General features: G+C 47.5%; 1 protein-coding gene across 4 annotated transcripts; it reads left to right on the top strand.

Annotated features, from left to right (window-relative positions):
- Positions 1-1,078: 1,078 nt before the first annotated feature.
- Positions 1,079-19,020, top strand: SMIM20 (small integral membrane protein 20). 4 transcript variants are annotated; one of them, XR_008296376.1, is made up of 5 exons: positions 1,089-1,300; positions 12,159-12,215; positions 12,959-13,562; positions 16,208-16,458; positions 16,588-19,020. XR_008296376.1 is itself a non-coding variant. In XM_053217493.1 (4 exons), exons 1-3 carry the CDS (start codon positions 1,192-1,194, stop codon positions 12,174-12,176), a joined length of 174 nt encoding a protein of 57 aa, XP_053073468.1. In that variant the 5' UTR covers positions 1,079-1,191; the 3' UTR covers positions 12,177-12,215; positions 12,959-13,597. The 4 variants fall into 4 exon arrangements, 2 of the variants coding, with proteins under 2 accessions (XP_053073468.1, XP_026906653.1); XM_053217493.1 differs by lacking the exons at positions 16,208-16,458; positions 16,588-19,020 and adding an exon at positions 2,038-2,084 and having other exon boundaries at positions 1,079-1,300; positions 12,959-13,597; XR_008296375.1 differs by lacking the exon at positions 16,208-16,458 and having other exon boundaries at positions 16,569-19,020.
- Positions 19,021-19,185: the final 165 nt, after the last annotated feature.

Genomic DNA, 19,185 nt, shown 5'->3' with positions numbered 1-19,185 from the left:
CCTGATTTATATGCCTCTGGAACCACGGAGGTAGAAGTAGCTTGATTCAAGTACAAAACTAGACAAGAGAGGAAACCGGTGCTCTCCGCACCGTTTCTGAAAGATCGTAGATCTTTTCTGGACTAAATAATACTGCTGGGGTCAGGATGAATATCCTCTTGCTCCCCAGCCCCCAGCTGCTGGTAGCATCCTTATTTATGAGGGCTTGAGTGAAGGCCCAAGGGACCTTCGTCTCAGCTGTTCAATACCCCTGGGTAGCTCATATGCCCCCACAGCCCACCCAGAAGGATGAAGGATGGCGATCATAGGAAGGGGAGGAGAATGTCTATCCCACCGCAAGCCGCAAGACAGAGCCCCAAGGTCCCATCAGTGGGACTGGTCGCTGGCTCTCTGCCTTGCACTGATCCCATTTACTCCCCATCCTCATTCATAACCCTGACATTCAGCCAGGGGAACAGAGAGAGAGAAGGGGGATGGAAAAACGGGGTCAGAAAACATCTACTTGTAGCTTGGTCATTGAAACAGCACTCCTCCCCCACTAGTCTTGGTCCAGAAGCCCCTGTGGGTCCGGTTTAGAAGCCCCCTGCAGGCCGTCCTGGGGCAGGTGTATTGCCCCTTTGTGTCTGAATCCTTCAAACCGCCCTCAAGCAGGTCAACTGACTTGTCCAAAGCCGCACGCCCAAGCCGGGTGTCCCTCACCTGCAAAATGGGCCTCCTGATAATGAGGATTAAATGAGGGAGCCACAGAGAGCACGCAGCTCGACACAGAAGGTCACTAAAATCAAATTAAGGCGTGGGGACAATGAGAAAGCGTGACTGGTAAAGGAGGGGGTGATAAAGGAGGTCAGGAGAATGGTGGGTAGAGCGGCTGAGGGGCAGGGGCGGCCAGAACAGGGCCCACAGGACCCAGCCATGCAAAAACTCCGCTCACCCCTTGGAGGGAGCGCCCCTGACTGGGTGCGCGGCTCCGAGGCCCCGCCCCGGGCTGGCCCCACCCAGGCACTGGGGTCCCGCCCCCTAGCCCCACCTCTGTCCTACTGGACCCCGCCCCTCACCCTAGCCCCGCCTCCAAGGCCCGGAAGCGAAAATCGTTCCGCCCCTTCCGAGCGGGGTCACGGTCAGGGCGCCGCGAGCGCGGACACCCTGCGTGCGGGGCTCTCAGCGGGACGGGGTGGTCCCCCGCCCGGCGCCATGTCCCGGAACCTGCGCACCGCGCTCATCTTCGGCGGCTTCATCTCCCTGATCGGCGCCGCCTTCTACCCTATCTACTTCCGGCCCCTAATGCGGCTGGAGGAGTACCGTGAGTGACCCGTGACCCCGCGCGGCGGCCTGGTCTCAGTAGCAACCCCCCCCCGCTCCCCCCCCGCCCCCCCCCAGCCCGCACCTGTTCCTGGGGCGGTGGAGAGAGCTTGGCTCGGGAGTGAGGCAGGCCCGGGTTTGAATCCTGCCGTGTGCGGCTCTGTGACCGTGGACAAGTGACCTAATCTCTCATACTCTCAGCATCCTCCTCTATAAATGACTGTTTGTAATATCTAAAACAAAACCGTTTAGCCTCCACTGAGACTCCAAAGTGGTAACGAAAGCAGTCTGCACATAGTAGGTTGACACCAAATACTAGTTCACGCGCACAGGTAACGTTCGCTGAACGCTTACTGTGTGTCACATTAGGCACACATTGGATCTTTTAATGTCCACATCCTCACTTTGAGGTAGGTATTAAAGCCCGTTTTACAGGTGGGAAAACTGAGGCTCCGAGAGGTTGTATAACAGGCCCAAGGTCACATAGCTAATATGTTGCAAGGCAGATATTCCAATCCTGGCCTGTGTCTCCAGGGCTTCTCCCGCAACACGGAAACTGGGAATGGTGATATTGGAGGGAGGCAGATGGAACCCTAATCATCGTGAGCTTGAAGGTGTTTTTATTGCACTTCATTTCCATTCCCAGAGATGCCTTTGAACGGAAATGTTTCGAACCTAAACCCTTAACCTGGGTTTTTGAATTTTTCCTCTCTTTTTTTTCCTCAAATCTTTTTTCAGATTCTGCTGTCTTCCTTCATTTTCAGCGGGTTGCTCACATGACAATGGTGAATATCCTGGGAGTAATTTTCCTCCTTAATCATTCAAGTTCTATCATTGTAAAAGCCAAACTCTCCTTCCTTGAGACCTATACCTCAGCAAGGATTAGCACTTTGATACATCTGAAACCATCTGTCAGAGAGAAAATATTAGGCATTAGAGGCTCATTTTGTTCTCCAGGAAACCTGAATCATCTTGAAGATGGAAGAAGGCCAACCCTGCCCCTGGAGAATATTAGCGGAGGCTGAAAGCTTGGCGATTTGAAGGCAAAAGCTCCGTGTAAATGCTCTGCCCATTACAAATGCTACAACATTTGGTTTCTGGAGGCAGAGCGTTTTTAAGTACGCACTCCCATTTCCTTGTAGCTTCTTTTCATCAGGCTGGATTGAAATGGCCTCTGTGCATTCTGCCTTCCAGCCTGTGTCCAGGTACCCTGCGTCGGGGTAAACACAGGGCTGTGTGAAGCCCTGCATAATCTCGTTCCATCATCCTTCCTGCCTGGATGACTGCCCCGGGCTGTTTTATTAGGGCATCGAGCGTGGGACAAGGGGCCCTGCGATGGAGCCCACTAGGAAAGTTTCAGTTAGGAAGACTAAAGCAGTGGCTCTCAGCTGGGGATGGTTTTGTCCCCCAGGGGACATTTGGTTCTTTCTGGAGACATTTGTGCTTGTCACAACTGGGGGTGGAGTGGGGTGGTGTGAGGGAGCTACAGGCATCTAGTGGATAGAGGCCAGGGATGCTGCTCAACTTTCTGCAGTGCACAGGACAGGGCCCCGTGACAGAGAATTGCCCCGCCCCAAATGTGCATGGTGCAGAGGTTGAGAGATGCTCATCTACATCAGATTCAAAAGGTGTGAGTTTGTGCCATGTAACCCAACACCGCCTCATAGGGATACCCTAGAATCTATGTTTGTCTGAGGTGCTTGAGACAGAAAATCAGGCCTTGTAGGCGAACGTTGAGAGAGCGTGGCTACAATATCTGCATTTTAACTGGAAAGCAGTCTACGCCTGCCCACTTTTCTGGTTCAATTTTAATTAATGTGGCCAACTCTTCTCTAAGAGTCCTAGTTGATTCTTTAAACAAGTAAATAATACGAGACAGCTAGTATTTATTGAAAATTTAGTATCTGTCCGCCTCTCTTCCAGGCACTTCATACATATTAACCCATCTAGTTTCCATGTGTTGCAGCTGCTGTGTGATCATCACTCCCATTTTGTATGTGGACGGTGTGTGGTATGGGACAGTTAAGTGACTTGCGCAAGGACCCAGAGTGGATGAGTCAGAACTGGGGTTGGAACCAGTGCACTTAGTCGACCCACCACCATACTGTCTGGGGGGGGGGGGGGGTGGGGGTGGGCGGGGGATTTGTCCGGGGAGGAAGGCAGGTGAGGGTCTAAATCCCTTACTAGATGAGAATCTTAAGGTAAGTTACTTAACCTCCCAGAGCCCAGCCCGTGTCTCCCTCTGGAGCACTGGAGTTAACAGGACTGAGTTTACAGGTTTGGGGATGTATTAGATGAGATAACAGGTGTGGAAACACCTAGTATAGTATTATAGTAGGAATCCCATAAAAATGTTGAAAAAATAAGGAGCCACCGGGCAGGGATATGAGACAAGGAGATTTAAGCAGGGCTGGCTGACCGGGCAGTAAACTGGGGCCCAGGAAGGTGAGGTGTCGGTGACCAGGCCGTGGGACCCTGGCTCATCTGGTGTGAGGATGGATGGAGTTGCAACTCATTTCAGCACCTTGAACTCGCATTCAGTTAGCTCCTTTTGCATTTTTTATAACATGGATTTTAGCACTTACCGTGTACTGGGTACTGTGTCAGGTGCCAGGTGTACATGACTGCACAAGACGGGCAGAGACTTCTCTCCACCTCCGTGTTCCCACCCTCATCCAACCCACTTCCCTCGCCCTCTCCTTGGACTCTGAGCTGGTCTCCCTGCCTCCTCGGGGCCCCAACTACTACTCCTTCTGTACCCAGCAGCCCCAGTAGTCTTTCTGGTTGCTCTTTTGTGGCTGATTTCTACTTGATTTGCATTTGTGGTTAAAGAACAAGGACTGTATGATTTTGATTCTTTGATATTAGTCACGATTTGCTTTGTGGCTTAATACAGGTCAATTTTTGCCAATGTGCCCTGTGTGCTTTAAGTGAGGATGTCATCTCGTTGTTTATGGAGCTCTGTGTGTGTCGATTACAGATCAAGCTTTTTAATTCTGTGACTTAGGTATCTTGAGGCCATTTTATTAGGTGCACACAATATAGAATACTCTGGAGACTTTTTTTCCAAGTATCATTACGTAAAGGGACCTCTTTATCCCTGCTATTCCTCACCAGCTGTATTTGGCCAATATTATAGTTACCAGCATTGTTTTGGTTAGTGTTTTCCTGGTATATATATCCTGTTATCTTCAGCCTCTGTTTGTCTTTAAATCTCATAACCAGCCTAAACTGGAATTTTAAATTCAGTCTGATAATCCCTTTTAACTGTTAGACTGAGCTCATCTTCATTTATGTTTACTGATGTATTTATATTTGTTTGCCTTCTTTATGTTGTGTTTTCTATTTATTCTTCTTTTTCTATAACTCTTTTATTTTCTCCTTTTCTGCCTTTGAGTTTTCTTTATTTTCTCCTATTCTTTTGAAAGTTTTACATTCTTTTGTGATTAAACTTTAAAGTTAGTCAATATCTTTATCCTCCTATGAAATATACAAAGACCTTAGAACGCCTCTCCCTGCCCCACACGCCTGGCCTGCCATGTGTTATTACTACTCCCCAGGCACTTAGGACTTTTAGAGTTTTGTACAGTCACGGATTGTTTCTCCTTGCCCACATGCTTCACTCACTGAGCCCTACATCTCACTCTTTTCCAGTGTCAGTTTTCTTCATCCTGAGGTCCACCTGATAATATTTCTTTCATGAGCATTTGCAACCGGGAAGATTCATTCTTGTTTGTCAGAACATGTCTAGAACTCCGGTTTTCCCCGTGGCTGTTGGAAAGCCTGTCTCCATGCCATTTGTTCCTTGAATTTGATCATCTTTGCTTGCTGGATTAAAATAGTTCCACAGCCCTCTGCTGTCCCCAGCGTCTAGCCAGCGAAGCTCATGGAAGTATTTTAATCAGGAGGGTGAGGTGATCAGATTTCACTGTCACTCCGGGTCAAGGCTGGAAACAAGAAGGCCTTTTACAGGAAAGCTCTTCTGAGAGTAGGGGGAGGTGACTGTAGCCTGGATCAGAGGAGTGGTGTGGGACCGGAGACAAGTACTGAATTTGGGGGCTGTGCCTAAGAAGTAAATCCTCCAGGGTGAGGGAGGAGATGAAGGAGAATGACACTTAATTTCCAGGCCCCGGCAGCTGAGGAGATGGTGGGTCGTTAACTAAGAAACATGAGAAGGAATTGATTTGGGGAGAGGATGAGCGAGCTCAATTTTGGACGTATTGAGTTTTGGGGGTGTGGATGTGCTCTTGGAGATTCCCCGCAGGCAGCGGGGTGTGCTAGTCTGAACTGAGGCACTGGCCGTGGGCCGGAGCTGGATGGGGCAGTGGATCAGCACCGGCTGGGAGTCAGAGTCATTGTAGGTAAGGGCTTCCAGGCGGCACTGAGGGACTGAAAGAGATGAGCTGGCCTAGGACAGCACACAGCATTGCGTGAACACGGTTGACATCCGGCGTGGTGAACACGGTATTTGCAGAGCAAGTGGTCAGAAGAAAGAGAGCCTTCAAAGGAGACTGAGAAGGAACAGTCAGAGCAAGAGGATTGAAACCAGCAGAGGCTGTGGGGTCACAAGTCCCGAGAAGACAACTAACTCTTCATGAGAAGGGGGGTGGTCAGCAGGGTCAGGCTTCCCGGAGGCAGAAAGAGAAGAAGTGAAAATCCTCATTAGATTTCTGAAAAAGAAGGTGAAGGCCGTAGGTTTTCTTGTTGAGGATGCTCTCAGTGGTTTGGTAGTCGTCAGAGAGCAAGCTGCAGCGGACGGAAGAGCGAATAGTGTGTTAAATTGACTAAAGATGTTCGCACAGCGAGGAGAATGCTATATTTGCAGCAGGTCAGGGGGTCTAGGGAGAGTTTTGTTTCAGGGAGAGATGGGACAGCCAAGAGGTGAGGTCTCTGATCAGAGAAAGATGAAGATAATCCATAGAGTGACAGGTGGTAGGGGGTCTTGAGATCAGATGGAGGAGAGAGCCTTGGACCGAAGGCAGGACACCCCTTGCACCGGCTCAGGAGGGAGGGCAGGTATGGATGCAGCGAAATATAGGTTTGTTGTTGGGAAGTGGTGGGCACTTCTGGGTGATGACTTCTGTCCTCTTTGTAACGCGGCAAGTCCGGTCATCGGTGAGTGAGAGGCACCGCCCGCAGCCAGACTCGCTTGCTCTTCAAACACTGCCTTTCCTGAGCTTCTGTGACCACCCCCTCTGCCAGTCGTCTTGCGTTTGCTCTTTCGCTCCTGCCTTTCAGCCACTCCTTCTTAGCCTGTCTTGGTGGGTCTTCCTCTTCTGACCACCTTTCCTACATTTATATTCCCCAGGACTCTGGGCAGACGGAGGGGAAGGGCAGCGCAGTTCTTGGAAGGTCAGGGCAAGGTAGGCCACACATCCAGTCCTTGAGAAGCGGGGCCAGTGGCTGGCAAGGGAAGAGCCCACACCACGGAGGGCCCGAGTATCGAGTCAGTGCCGGCCCTTCAGCTGGGCCAGCCTGACCAGTGGTGGCCAGCCTGGGTGGGCAGAGACCCCACCCCGTAAGCTACTGGAATGAGCCTCGAGGCAGCAGAAAAGAAGAGGAAGGCTGCTTAGATAAAATAAAGTCAAGGCGATCGCCCAGGCTTTCAAAGCCGGCAACCCACTCCCACAAGACCGCCTTGTTGGGTTTCATGTTGACATTCAGCGTGGTCTGCAGCTCTTTCACTGACTCAGCCGGACTTTGCTGAGTGTCACACGGATTACAGGGTCAGTGCTACACGTGACACTTCAGTACGAAATGAGCACTGGGGAGTCGGCATTGGCGTTGGCAGTCAGCGATCTCAAAGCAGAAGTACGGGGCTGGTTCTGTTGTGCTTCCGGAGGGAGTCCCAGATGATGCTTTTTAGCTCTCAGCCTGCTGGCACGGCGTGGTTTACTCGAGGAGCCCACGTTTCGGGGAGAGTACAGCTTCTGTAGCTAGGGCCTCATCGGCTTTGCGTCCTAGAGCTAGACCGTGATCCTGAACGTGGCCTTTTAAAAGTAACATGCACTTTATACTCGCCTGTGAAATGAGACAGAATAGGATCGTTTTCTGTGATCCTGTTCGTTTTTAACTTTAATTAGATGTGCAGATGCATAAAATCGTAGAGTTCTGCCAGAAACCCTCTGCTCAGTCTCCTCGTTTAGGTGACTTGTCCAAGGTCACTTGGCACATTGATTGCTGGATGGACTCTAGACTCTGACTCTCTGACCGTGGCTGCCGCTTAATGATGCCTGTTTCACGTACCTTTAAGACAGAAAAGAGTGCTTCCCAGCAGAGGGAAAGGTTACGGAATTGCTGTGAGACCTCACTGCCCTACCACCCGGCCGGTTCTTGTATTGCTGTACCTTCTGCCCCACCTGAAGTATGTTGTGTAGAGTCAGAACAGGGTTGTAAGTAATCACTTGTTCCAGAAATAATTCTTACCTCAGAAGGGCATTTTCCCCCAAGATATGCCAGGTACTAGAATACACTTAAAAAAAAATTTTTTTTACGTTTATTTATTTTTGAGAGAGAGAGAGAGAGAGAGAGAGAGACAGAGACAGAGTGCAAGTGGGAAAGGGTCAGAGAGAGAGAGGGAGACACAGAATCCAAAGCAGCGTCCAGGCTCCGAGCTGTCAGCACAGAGCCCGACGTGGGGCTCGAACTCACGAACTGTGAGATCATGACCTGAGCAAAGTCGGACGCTTAACCAACTGAGCCACCCAGGCGCCCCTGGAATACGCTTTTTCTCTCACCATAGAGTCAAATGCAGTGCAGACAGACTAAGGTCTTATTTTCCAACCGGCATTTCAAAGCTCCCTGGGTTCAACCAGACTGTCTGGTGAGGAAATAAAAGTGTTTATAGTGTTGGGAGGAGTCAGTCCTTCCAGCGGCCATTTAGTCCCCCTCAGCCTCTGGTTCACACTTGCCACCATGGCCAATTTTTTTTTTTTTTTTAAGTTTATCTAGTTTTTGAGCAAGAGAGAGAGAGAGAGAGCGTGCATGAGTCGGGGAAGGACAGGGAGAGAGAGGGGACAGAGGATCCAAAGCAGGCTCTGCACTGACAGTGGAGAGCCCAACGTGGGGCTCGAACTATCAGCCGTGAGATCATGACCACTTGGTCCCCTCTGCCACTAGTTCAGTGGGGCACCAGAGCACATCCAGGCCCGGAGTACCCCACAGGCAGCTGGAGTGCAGAATGCAAACACTGAAAACGTAATTTTTAAATTTTTTATTTGCTATTTTAAAAAAAGATACTTTGGATACTTTGAAGTAATCGTAATGGCCCAGTCATAAGGAAGTATAAGGACTTCCTAAAAACTTGTTTTGCAGTTGAATATTTTAGTTATTAAAAAAAAAACCATTCCAACCAACAGAAAAGACCTAAGAATAGTATGATAAATCCCTGTATCTTCATCACCTAGATTTGCCAGTTAACATTTGGCCACATTTGCTCCCCCCCCCCCCGCCCCATATATTATATTACAGATCTATACATTCATGCATACATACATACACACACATAATTACATCTACATATAATTATTAGTATTGTTTTGCTGAACCCTTTGAGAGTAAGTTTCAGGACATTGTGAGTTTTCATCCCCCAACACTTCCGCATGTATTTCCTAAGAACAAGGGCATTCTCTTACATAACCACAATGCAGTTATCCAGGCCAGGAAATTTAATGTTGACACAATGCTACTATCTCATATACGGTCCATATTCAAATGTTGCCATTTGTCCATTACTTCAGGTTTCGAGTTGCGTTTAGTTTTAACCGTCTGTTGCCAAGGAGAGACAGGGAGGCGGCGTCCTGAGACTGTTTTCTCACTGGGCACGGCTCCCAGGTCCTCTTCTGCACCTGCTTTTCAGCTTCTAGCTGCTGGCCCATCCCTCGGGCACCCTTGACCCTTATCAGGGGGTGCTTGGGAACACTCTTCCTTTGTTGCTTCCTTGTGAATGTTAAAGTAACAAGTCACAGAGTGGAGCTGTTTCACAGTGTGGCCATTCAATAGAAAGATACATGTTTCACTTTCAAAGACTTAAAAATCATTAGGTGGATTCTGTCACTACAATATGATAATCAGCCCGTCCACATGCATTACCAGTTTTCATAATAATGCTTGGCCCTTTGACTGGAGATAATGATCCTCAATTAAAACGACAAATCAAACCGCTGCCTTAGCACCAGGGGGCAGAGTCGGGCTTGCTGAGACACTAGAGTGAGGACTTTTCTAACTGACATTGCTAAGCTCCAGGCCCAGTATTACATATTTGCGTCTTAATCATTTCACTCCTGATAGAAACATGCTCTCTACTGAAAAGTCAGTAATTAGCTTATCCTGATTTGTTCACATGGTTAAAGCCCTGACTTCTGCATTGCCCTTTTCCTGAGGTTCATAGACCCTTGCCGTTTCTCTTAATGGTGGCAAAATAGAAACTTAGCGGCAACTTCAGCAACGTGGACTTCTAACTCCTGAGGGACCAGTTTGTTTTCCTTTTAGCATATTCCGCATTCACAGATTTTAAAGTGTCTTTGTGTCATATCATGAATTTATATAAGACTGCTTTGGCTTTAGAGTATTTATAAAACATTAATGGATTAAAGAAAACCAGGGGATGTAGATAGGATGCTAATACCGGTTATCACTTGGTAGGAACTAGTTCAGCAAATCGGTTTAAATTGCCTGTCCAAGCCAAAAAAAAAACGAGGTGGTTGCATAAGGACAAGGATTATAAAGAGATTATGGTCTATTTTAAATAAATCCTTAGCCTCTCTCCAACCTCATTAGCAATTAGCAAGAAGGTGTGAAGACAGGGATTCCGCTCTCTTCACTTGGTTCTCCATTGCATTGTAAGAGATTAGGACACAATTAGACATTCTGTCCTTGTTACCAAAAGTCAACTTCCTTCGGTGCTTGGCCGTCTGCCAGTGTCTTCGGCCTCGCGGTACCTGCCTCTTGGAGAATGTGTTCAGTACAGCAGCATGTCTGATTTTCTTAAATCTGTGGCTAGAAAGCTTTCTGGCAGTTGATCATTTTTTTTTTTTTTTTAAGAGCCACCTCTTTCATAATACTGGCAAATGGACCTTTTAGGTGTGGACAGTTGTATCTGTTTTTGTTCCTGGCCCAGATGACAGTGTCGTCTTTTACCAGTTGGCATTTTCTAAGAGCGTCTTTGAGACACATCCGTACTTCGAGAACTTACATGTTGACAATACGGTAGGGCTCAACCCTATAGGAGTTTAATGTCTTAGGAAGTGAGATCGCCTTTTGTGTTGTTATTTTAGAAAACCTGACACTTGAGAGGCTCCGTTGTCCGCCCTTTGGCCTATCTTGGTCCAGAGGGTCTTGGTTGCCACTTACCTGCTACTTTGCAGAGAGGCCCGGGGAAACCACTGGGCTGTTGTCTGTAATGGCCTTCATTATGCTCCGTCTTCCCTCCGTCTCCCTCAGAATTAGATATCAAGATTCACATGATCCCTGTTGGCCAGTATTTTATTTGCCAAAGCAAAACTTAACATTGATAAAACTATCAGGTAGGTCACTTAGGATTGACTTTCTGTCACATCACTGGAGAAGCAGGTTCAATGGATATGCGATTTGGCAAATCCCCGTTCCTTGTACCTTCGTGCTTCTTGTAACTTTATGAGAATCCAGAGGCCAGAATAAAGAAAGCAGCCTAATATTAAATAAGAGCTGAATGTGGATTTCAAGAAACACTGTCAGCCTGATTAAAACAAAGGTCTGATTACAGCGTTTAATTACTGTAATTTAGTAGTAAACATCCTTTGGCTCCAAGTCTTTCCCCCGAAAAGCCGCCATTTGTTTGTCAAGATACTTAAAATAATAAGTCTTTGTTTTCACAGACCTTGGGTTTATTCTCAACCACTTAGAAAGATGTGTCAGAGCGCTTGAAGCCCACAGACATAAAATGCCCAATTTCTCTTGGCCCTTGCCTGTTGGGCATCTCCAAAGAGGTGGGCTAAAGCTGCCGGAGCTGAACCTCGCTTACTAATTGGCACAGCACCTGCAATCAATTAGGGAAGCTTCAATTATCCAAACCGAAGCCACCCACCCAAAGATTAATTTTCTGCTCTATTTCCTATCAAAAACATAGCATATTTAGCTCTGGGTCTAGTCCTTCGGCAGAGCGCATTTGAGACATAGAAACTACATCGTTTTCTTGTTAATTGCACTTGTTCCTTCAATTCAGCAGCCTTCCCCTCATAATATCCCACCCACTAGCTCTTTCAGAATTGTTCTTTTTCTGTTGTTTTGTTGCCTTTCCAAAATGCTGAGATCACCGAGAAAAGCTGCTAGTTGGGAGCTTTTTTTTTTGAAGTATGGCTCTCTTTTCCTTTATTGAAAATAGCCAGTCTTTCTGCTCTATAGGATTGAACTTCCATCACGTAAAAGCTGTGAGTTCTGGGGTCTCTGAATTTGGTAGCACTCATGTATATTGTTTCTGAATTGTCCCCTGCATGTCATTGTCCCATATAAATAGATTTCTACCACCATGGTCCACCCACATCTACCTACCTACCTTTCCCTCCCTCCCTCCCTTTCTTTCTTTCTTTCTTTCTTTCTTTTTCTTTCTTTCTTTCTTTCTTTCTTATTTATTTTTGAGAGAGAGAGAGAGCAAATGTGAGCAGGGGAGGGGCAGAGAGAGGGAGACAGAATATCCCTAGCAGTCTCCGCCCTGTCAGCACAGAGCCTGACTCGGGGCTCAAACTCATGAACTGTGTGTGAGATCATGGCCTGAGTCAAAATCAAGAGTCAGACACTTAACCGACTGAGCCACCCAGGGCCCCTCACCATCCCCCCCACCCCCCAGCCTTTCTAAAGAGCAGTTTTTCTTCTGTGTTTTTTAGAGAAAGAGCAAGCCATAAATCGAGCCGGTATCGTTCAAGAAGATGTACAGCCACCAGGTAAACTTAAAAATCAAAGCAAAATCTCATTTGTACCGCTGGGGGGGGGGGGGGGGCGGCGGTGCTAGATGGTGATTGTGCTGTTCCTTGCACACCCGTGGCTGTTCTATGGGTGCACCCCAAGACTTCATTTTGATATTTCACCCCAGAATGTTTTTTGTAAGTTTGCATGTTCCCTCTTTTGCATTTGATAAGTAGGCATGAAAACCTCACAAGTGTGCGATTGAATACCAAGTGTGAATAGCTGTTCTGCAGGCTTATTTCCAAGCACCTAGTTAAACACTAGCCTCACGGGAAAAGGCTGTTTGCTTGTGAACTGTTTTAATTGATACAGAATTCTGCTTTATACAGAGGCTCAAAAGCTCCCTTTGTGGCTGACTAGTTAGTTACGTTCAGATGATCCAAGTTGAGTGAGAATGAGAAGTTTCCAGTTTCTTAACTAAAACTCTGGTAATCTGTGGCGGCGTTCTTTTTTTTGTTTATTTTTTGTTTAGTTTTTGTTAACTAGGCCAGATACGTCGCTTCCTGTTGTGCGGCCATGTCTGAGCCATTTTGAAATCTGTCAGGGCGGCCACGGCCTCCCAGCCGTCACTTTCCAGGACTCTGGCAGCTGACCCGCACTGTCTCAAACTATGTGGGAGTTGCACGACTCAATTCTGATGTCATTTCGCTTGTTTGCCGTTGAGGGAAGTGGTAGGAAGTTTAAAAGCGAATCCTGTTTTGATTCATGTTTCTTTCTCTAGGGTTAAGAGTGTGGTCTGATCCATTTGGCAGGAAATGAGAAGGCTGTCCGCACCTCACTTATGAAAGACATCTTCTTGCTTTCGATTCTGCAGCAAGTGCAGTAAACGGCCTCGCGACAGAACGATGGCTGGAGAAGTAAAGTCTTTAGGCTGAAAATAAGCGCCGTGCACAAGGATTAGTATTTCCCTTCTTAGGTATCAAAAGAACCCCGGAGCAAATCACACCATTAGGGAGGTTTTCATGATTCGCTTTACTTTCTAAAAATGAAGCTGTCTCACCCAGCTGTGTTTGGAGGAGTTCTACTTATTATTCAGTCTCTGCTGCTCTCCCAGCCGAGCTGTGATGTGCATGCAAGCAGCCAGTGGACCCGGGAAGGTCCTAGTCTGTGTTGCCGTTTCCCAAACAGGAAATTTCAGTGGCGCGCCACCGTGCTGAGCAGCCCCACGGGGCCCTTTGAAAACCTGCCACGGGGCAGGTTGATAAAACTCTTTGAGGACAAGGTGCACCGTACTCCTGAAGAACAACCAGTTCAGCTTAACCGGCTTGTCGGAGGCTGCCACGTGTTGGGGTAGAAATCCGTGTTGCATTAACAGAAGTGAGAATGTGTGTATTAAAATGGATCTGTTCTTAATTCACAATGGTGTAGGTTTTGTTGGTTTGTTTGTTTGTTTTTTTGAAAATCCTTTATCGACTCCGTAAGTTACAGTAAGAAGCCCTGTTTGGCTGGACGGTGTTTGACTAGATGTTCGGCGGCATGGCATTTGTCGTTGTGTCTACAGGTAAACATTTTCAGGGTAAATAGCACATTTGTTGACACAGGTGACTTGTTGCTCATGGTGTCCTACCAGGGACCCTACCGGCTGCTGCAGAGAGGAGGGTGAGTATACCTTTGTCCCTCTGGTGCTCGGCCTGGCCCCTTACTAGATTATATGCCTTTGAAGAGATCCCTCTTTTTCACCTTCAGGTTTCTCAGAGTGCCTTGCACATTACCGTAGGTTCTCCTTAGACGAGCTGCCTGATGACATCATTTTATTACTGTGAGCTGGGAGTTTGCATAACAGACAGCAGACGCAGGTAGGAAATTATCGTCAAAACGAAATCGGATTGATAGTTCCAAAACCAAAGTCATCATTTTTTGGGTAGACATTCCCTAACCTTTAATTGACTTCTGGTTAATAACCCAATGAAAGAAGTTGACTCGTTCAGGGTACTTTTGGCCACTGTTTCCCTTGGAGGGGGCAGCATGAAGTTGTATAACCTGAAGCCAGGCATTCCGTGGGTGCTTAATTGACATTTCTTTATGACTGAGGCGAGTGCGTGTGCCATGTGCTCTGGAAGATGTAGCGAACTCTGGGGCCGTGATTGCCTGTTTGTCAGATGGAACAGACTGCGTTTTGTCTCTTGAGTGGGATCTTCGTCCTGGCCTTGACACTGCCCTGGGTACACCTCTCCACAGAGATAAAGGGGCTCTCTGTCCCACTCAGCTGCCTTGATGTTTATAAAAGGATCAGTCTACGCGTTGTCCGATGTGTCCCATCAGACTCTGCTGCCCACGCTTAGCAAACGGCGGGTCGGGTCGTAAGAGAGGCTGCTCTTGAGGGTGGACTCAGGGCCTCGGGGTTCAGCCACGTGGTTCCCGCGTGTGCCTCCGGGACAGTAAGGAAAGCCTTCGGAAGTGGGGATCTTGGTCAGATACAATTAGGAAACACAGAGTTAAAGTGAGTTAGGCTTATTTGCTTCTCATTTGGTGATTTCCAAGAGAGGCTTACCGTTTCCCAAATGTATTTGATCACAAAATATTTTTCACGGATTATCTTCTGGGGCTAGTGACCAACAACATCCTTTTGGGGAAATCTTTCAGGACCCTTTAATAATTCTTAAAATTTTTTGAGGCCCCCAAAATGTTTCCCTTTATGTGGGTTATATCTGTAGATACTGTGTTAGGAATTAAAACAAAATTTTAAAATATTTATTAATTTCCTTAAGAATATTGATAACAAACCCATATAGAATTATATGACATATTTTTATGTGAAAAATCTGTTTGCCAAAACAAAAAATAATTAGCGAATTTCTTTAATGTCTAGCATAATAGATGCCTCTTAACAGCTAGATTCTAATATCTGTTTCTGCATTCGATCTGTTGCTGTATCACATGTCATGTGGCCTCTGCAAAACTCCAGTGTATACACTCATAAGAAGATGAGAGTAAGAAAAGGCAAAGAAGCTTTAATGGGATTATAAACATTGTTTTGACCATGCAGACCTCCCAAAAAGGTCTCAGAGACCCCTGAAGGTCCCTGGACCACACTTTGAGTTTAGTTGTTTTTCTTGGCTTTAGTCACACCTTTCAGAATCGTGTGTCAAACGTTGCTTGCAGTGAACTGTGCTTTGGCATGTCCACATTAAGGGAGACTATCAGGGGCGGGAGAAACTGCCAGAACTTTTTACTGTCATTACCAAAATGCAGTTGTTGGATTCCTCATTTTCAAAGTCAAACCGTATCGTCTTTAGAACAGCTCAGGCTGACGTTTTTTAAATCTCAGAACCAGAAACAGCTACATTGCCCAGCATTGGATACCTTTATCCTGTGAACGTCAGTGTGTGTAAATCATTGCCCTCTTTGTACTGGCTGATGGGAAGCTCAGCCACATTTGCGGTCCAGCTTTCTAAAAAGTACCTAAGCCCTTGTGGAATTTACTCGGGCCAGTGCATTCACTTTATCCTTTTCTTCCCCCAACCTTGTTTTCTCTTCTGCTATCTCGCTCCAGTCTTTCATCTTCTATTGTATATTAGACTCCTTATTTTATTTTATTTTATTTTATTTTATTTATGTTTATTTATTTTGAGAGAGAGAGACAATGAGTAGGGGAGGAGCAGAGAGAGAGGGTGAGAGAACCCCAAGTAGGCTCTGCATTGTCAACACAGAGCCCACTGTGGGGCTCGAACTCATGAGCTTGAGGTCAGGACCTGAGCTGAAATCAAGAGTTGGATGCTTGACCGACTGAGCCACCCGGGCACCCCTAGACCCCTTATTTTAAAATGAGGTGGGCACAAACAATATTTATTCAGTTAAAAACCACTTTTCATCTAGTAAGAGAAATGAACTCACGACAGATTAAAATAATGTGGAACCTGAAAAGTGCCTTGAAAGGTATTCAGAGTGTCTTCCGACACTGGACGTACACAAACCCTATGTCCCTGGGGTCCTGCTCCCAGTTCCTTATGCAGCAGAAATGCATTCACAGGTTCACCAGAAGCCATGGACCAGAATGTTCACCGCAGCACTGGAAAGTGGCCAAATGCCCATCAACAGTACAATGAAGAAATGAGCTGTGATACATTCACATGACGCGATACGATACAGCAATGACAATGAACAATACAGCGAGTCCCACAAACAATGCCGATAAACACATGAAGGAAGCCATTTGCAAGAGTATGCTTGGATTCCATTCAGATGAATAGAAACAGAGTAAACTAAGCCATACAGGTAGAAGTCAGGATGGTGGCTACTCTTGGGAAGGAAGAGGGTTGGTGGCTGGGGAGGAATGCAGGTGCTTGTCACGGTGCTGATCTCTTCTATTTTTTGTTTTTGTCCGGGTGCAGGTTACATGGGTGTACTGAGTTTTTGAACACTGACCTGTGCAAATTCACGTTCTTTTCTCAATGTACGTCGTCCTGAAAGGTGTTAAAAAATGGCACATAAAGTGGCTTTAGCAGGAAAAGAAGTTGAATCTGATTTAGAAGAAAGAGAAGTGGCATCCGGAAGCTTTCCAGAGAACGACGCTGTTCAGTGGAAGGAGCAGGGGTTTGGGGAGGGACGGCAAATCCTACCCTGTGGTGTTGCCGGGGACATGAGGAACACTGTGTAAAGTGCCAGGCACATGCCGGGGCCCGCGGAGCCGGATTGATGACGGCTGTTCCCATCGGTGGACCAGCTGACATTCCCGCAGAGCCATGAGAAACGCCTGGGATTCAGACACGCGGGGAGTGACAGCGGCGCGACATTAACAAAACCGAACATGGCTTTGAGAGATGGTTGGGCTCGGGGCAGGGCAGGTGTGTGTGGGGAGGCACCGCCACCATGGACTTTGCCTGTCCCGTGCCCCCCCCCCCCCCCCCCCCCCGGGCCTGGGCTTGGCCTACAGCAGGCACTCGTTAGTATTTGGCTGGATCGAACGAGCAGTTGAAAGAATGAGGGAGGAACAGTGGAAGGGAATGGGAGTTTGGGACCCTGTGGTGGACACTCGGGCATGTCGGGCTGATAAGTTCTACTTAACTTCTACACATGAAGCATTACAAGCAGGAGGTGGTCTGAAACCGTTAAAGGCAGAGGGCTCGCCCCAGAGCGGCACTCGTCAGTGGTGGCAGGAACAGTCCCACCCCGTTACCTGCCCACGTGAGGGAAGTGCAGACACAGACGAAGCAGCCTGAAAGGCGAGCAGCGGTTTGACAGACCGGTCAAGCTTTATCTTTTTGAATCTGATTTAAACTAATGGGCTCGCACTTTGTACTTTTTGCTTTGTACGAAATCTCTAATGAAACTAATGTCACTGTACAGGTCCTCGTTGGATTGGGATGTAGGAACGGGAAGGGGGCTTCGTCCCCAGGTAGTTGGGAAAGAGCACTGAACCGGAGGCTGAACGTGAGAGGCTGTTCTCCGGTCCCCACCAGTCTGGCTGGGAAGTCCCGTGTGCTCAGCAAGCTGGGAGCCCCCTGCCTGACCGAGGCTCCCCTGTTCTGACGCACCAGCAGATGAGAACACCCCGGTCATTGTCCTGAGCGGGACTCCATGGATGGTTGATTTCACTCTCCCAGACCTGACTCTGCCTGCTGGTAACTGACAACCCCTGTGTGTGCAAACAGGGGAGCCGCTGGGGAGCCTGCTGTGTGTCCCACTGAATATGTGCCTGAAGAGGGGCATTGCCTCCGCGACTGTCTTTCCACGAGAAGGGGTTCCGGTCAGCAGGGAGCCCCTCATTCCTCTCCTAAGTGCTGTTTCCCAAACTCTGATCATCTGAACACACTGGGGACAAAGGAGGGGTCATTGCTCCTCACCAGAGTTGGGGAACAGTTTGTAGCAGTCTCCTCTTCCTGGGGTTCCCTCTGAGCATACATGATTAAAATAAAATTCAGTAAAAAAAAACAAAAACAAAAAACAAAAAAAAAACCAAACAACAACAACAAAAAAACCGAAGATGCTTTGTCCAGACCCCTTCTGGTTGCACGTGAGAGAAAACCAAACCCCAAATGATGTAAAAGGGAATTCAATCATGTAATTGAAAACTCCAGAGTCACAATCGTTATATCTTGTCACAATCATTTTTTCAAATACAAAAGTCCTAGGTCACAATCTTCTGTGAATGTAGAAAGGATGATACCCAGAGCCCTGGAGGATGAGGCACGCTGGATCTCCTAGACAGTTTAAAGTTTTACCTGCCCTAGTAGATGTTGATTGCTCCCTTCACCCGGCACCTTACTCCCTGTCTCATGGGAACACTTACTCCCACCTCCCACTTCCCGTTTGCTCATCCTGCTCCCATTTTGTCTCCTGACTTTATCCGACGCTGCAGGAGTAGGCATGTGGTCCAAGGTTGGCCAATCAGAACATTGTGCAAATTTCTGGCCACAGGGATTGGATCCACGCTGGGCATGTGACCCAAACCAAGCTAATCAGGTCAAGCTGGAGTTAATCTTGCCTGCTGGCTTGTGTGGTCAGAGCAGAGAATGGTCTCCTTTTCACCAGAGTTTGAGGTGTTGGCAGCCATCTTGCCACCATGAGGGCAGAGCTGGTCTGAGAGGAACACCATCAGAGGAGGAAACAACAGGAGATAGAAGCCAGATCATGATGCTATAGATCCTACCTCCTGGATCCACTTGTGTCTGAAGCAAGGATAGCTCTGGATTAGCAAATACTGTTCATAAGCTCCTTTTTTTGCACCATTTGAGACTGGGTTTTTGTCACATGCAGCCAAAAGAGTCTTGAGCGGGCATCTCAATTTTATATTTTAATTACTTTTCTGTCATTTCCGCCTTAAATAAAGGATGCTCAACATAATTCAGCCTGTCTTTACGACTTGGACGTGTTGCTATTGTACAGATGTGCCTAAGGAGCTGCTGGGGCGGGTCAGACATGATCTGCTGAGCTTTTGAGATTTCTGGCTTTTCTGTTTTTCTTATCTCTGCCCTGCCTCACAGCTGTTAAGGAGCAGACTCTGGCTTC

This window comes from Acinonyx jubatus, chromosome B1, assembly GCF_027475565.1.
Source record: "Acinonyx jubatus isolate Ajub_Pintada_27869175 chromosome B1, VMU_Ajub_asm_v1.0, whole genome shotgun sequence".
NCBI classification, from domain to species: Eukaryota; Metazoa; Chordata; class Mammalia; order Carnivora; family Felidae; genus Acinonyx; species Acinonyx jubatus.
Note: the sequence above shows the minus strand (reverse complement) of the source record. Positions and strands in the feature narration are given on the sequence as shown.

Coding starts and splice junctions, on each gene's coding strand:
- SMIM20 (XM_027050852.2), top strand. CDS start 1,192: ATGTCCCGGAACCTGCGCACCGCGCTCATCTTCGGCGGCTTCATCTCC. Junction 1,301..12,158: donor AATGCGGCTGGAGGAGTACC/GTGAGTGACCCG, acceptor TGTGTTTTTTAG/AGAAAGAGCAAGCCATAAAT. Junction 12,216..12,958: donor AGAAGATGTACAGCCACCAG/GTAAACTTAAAA, acceptor TTCTTTCTCTAG/GGTTAAGAGTGTGGTCTGAT.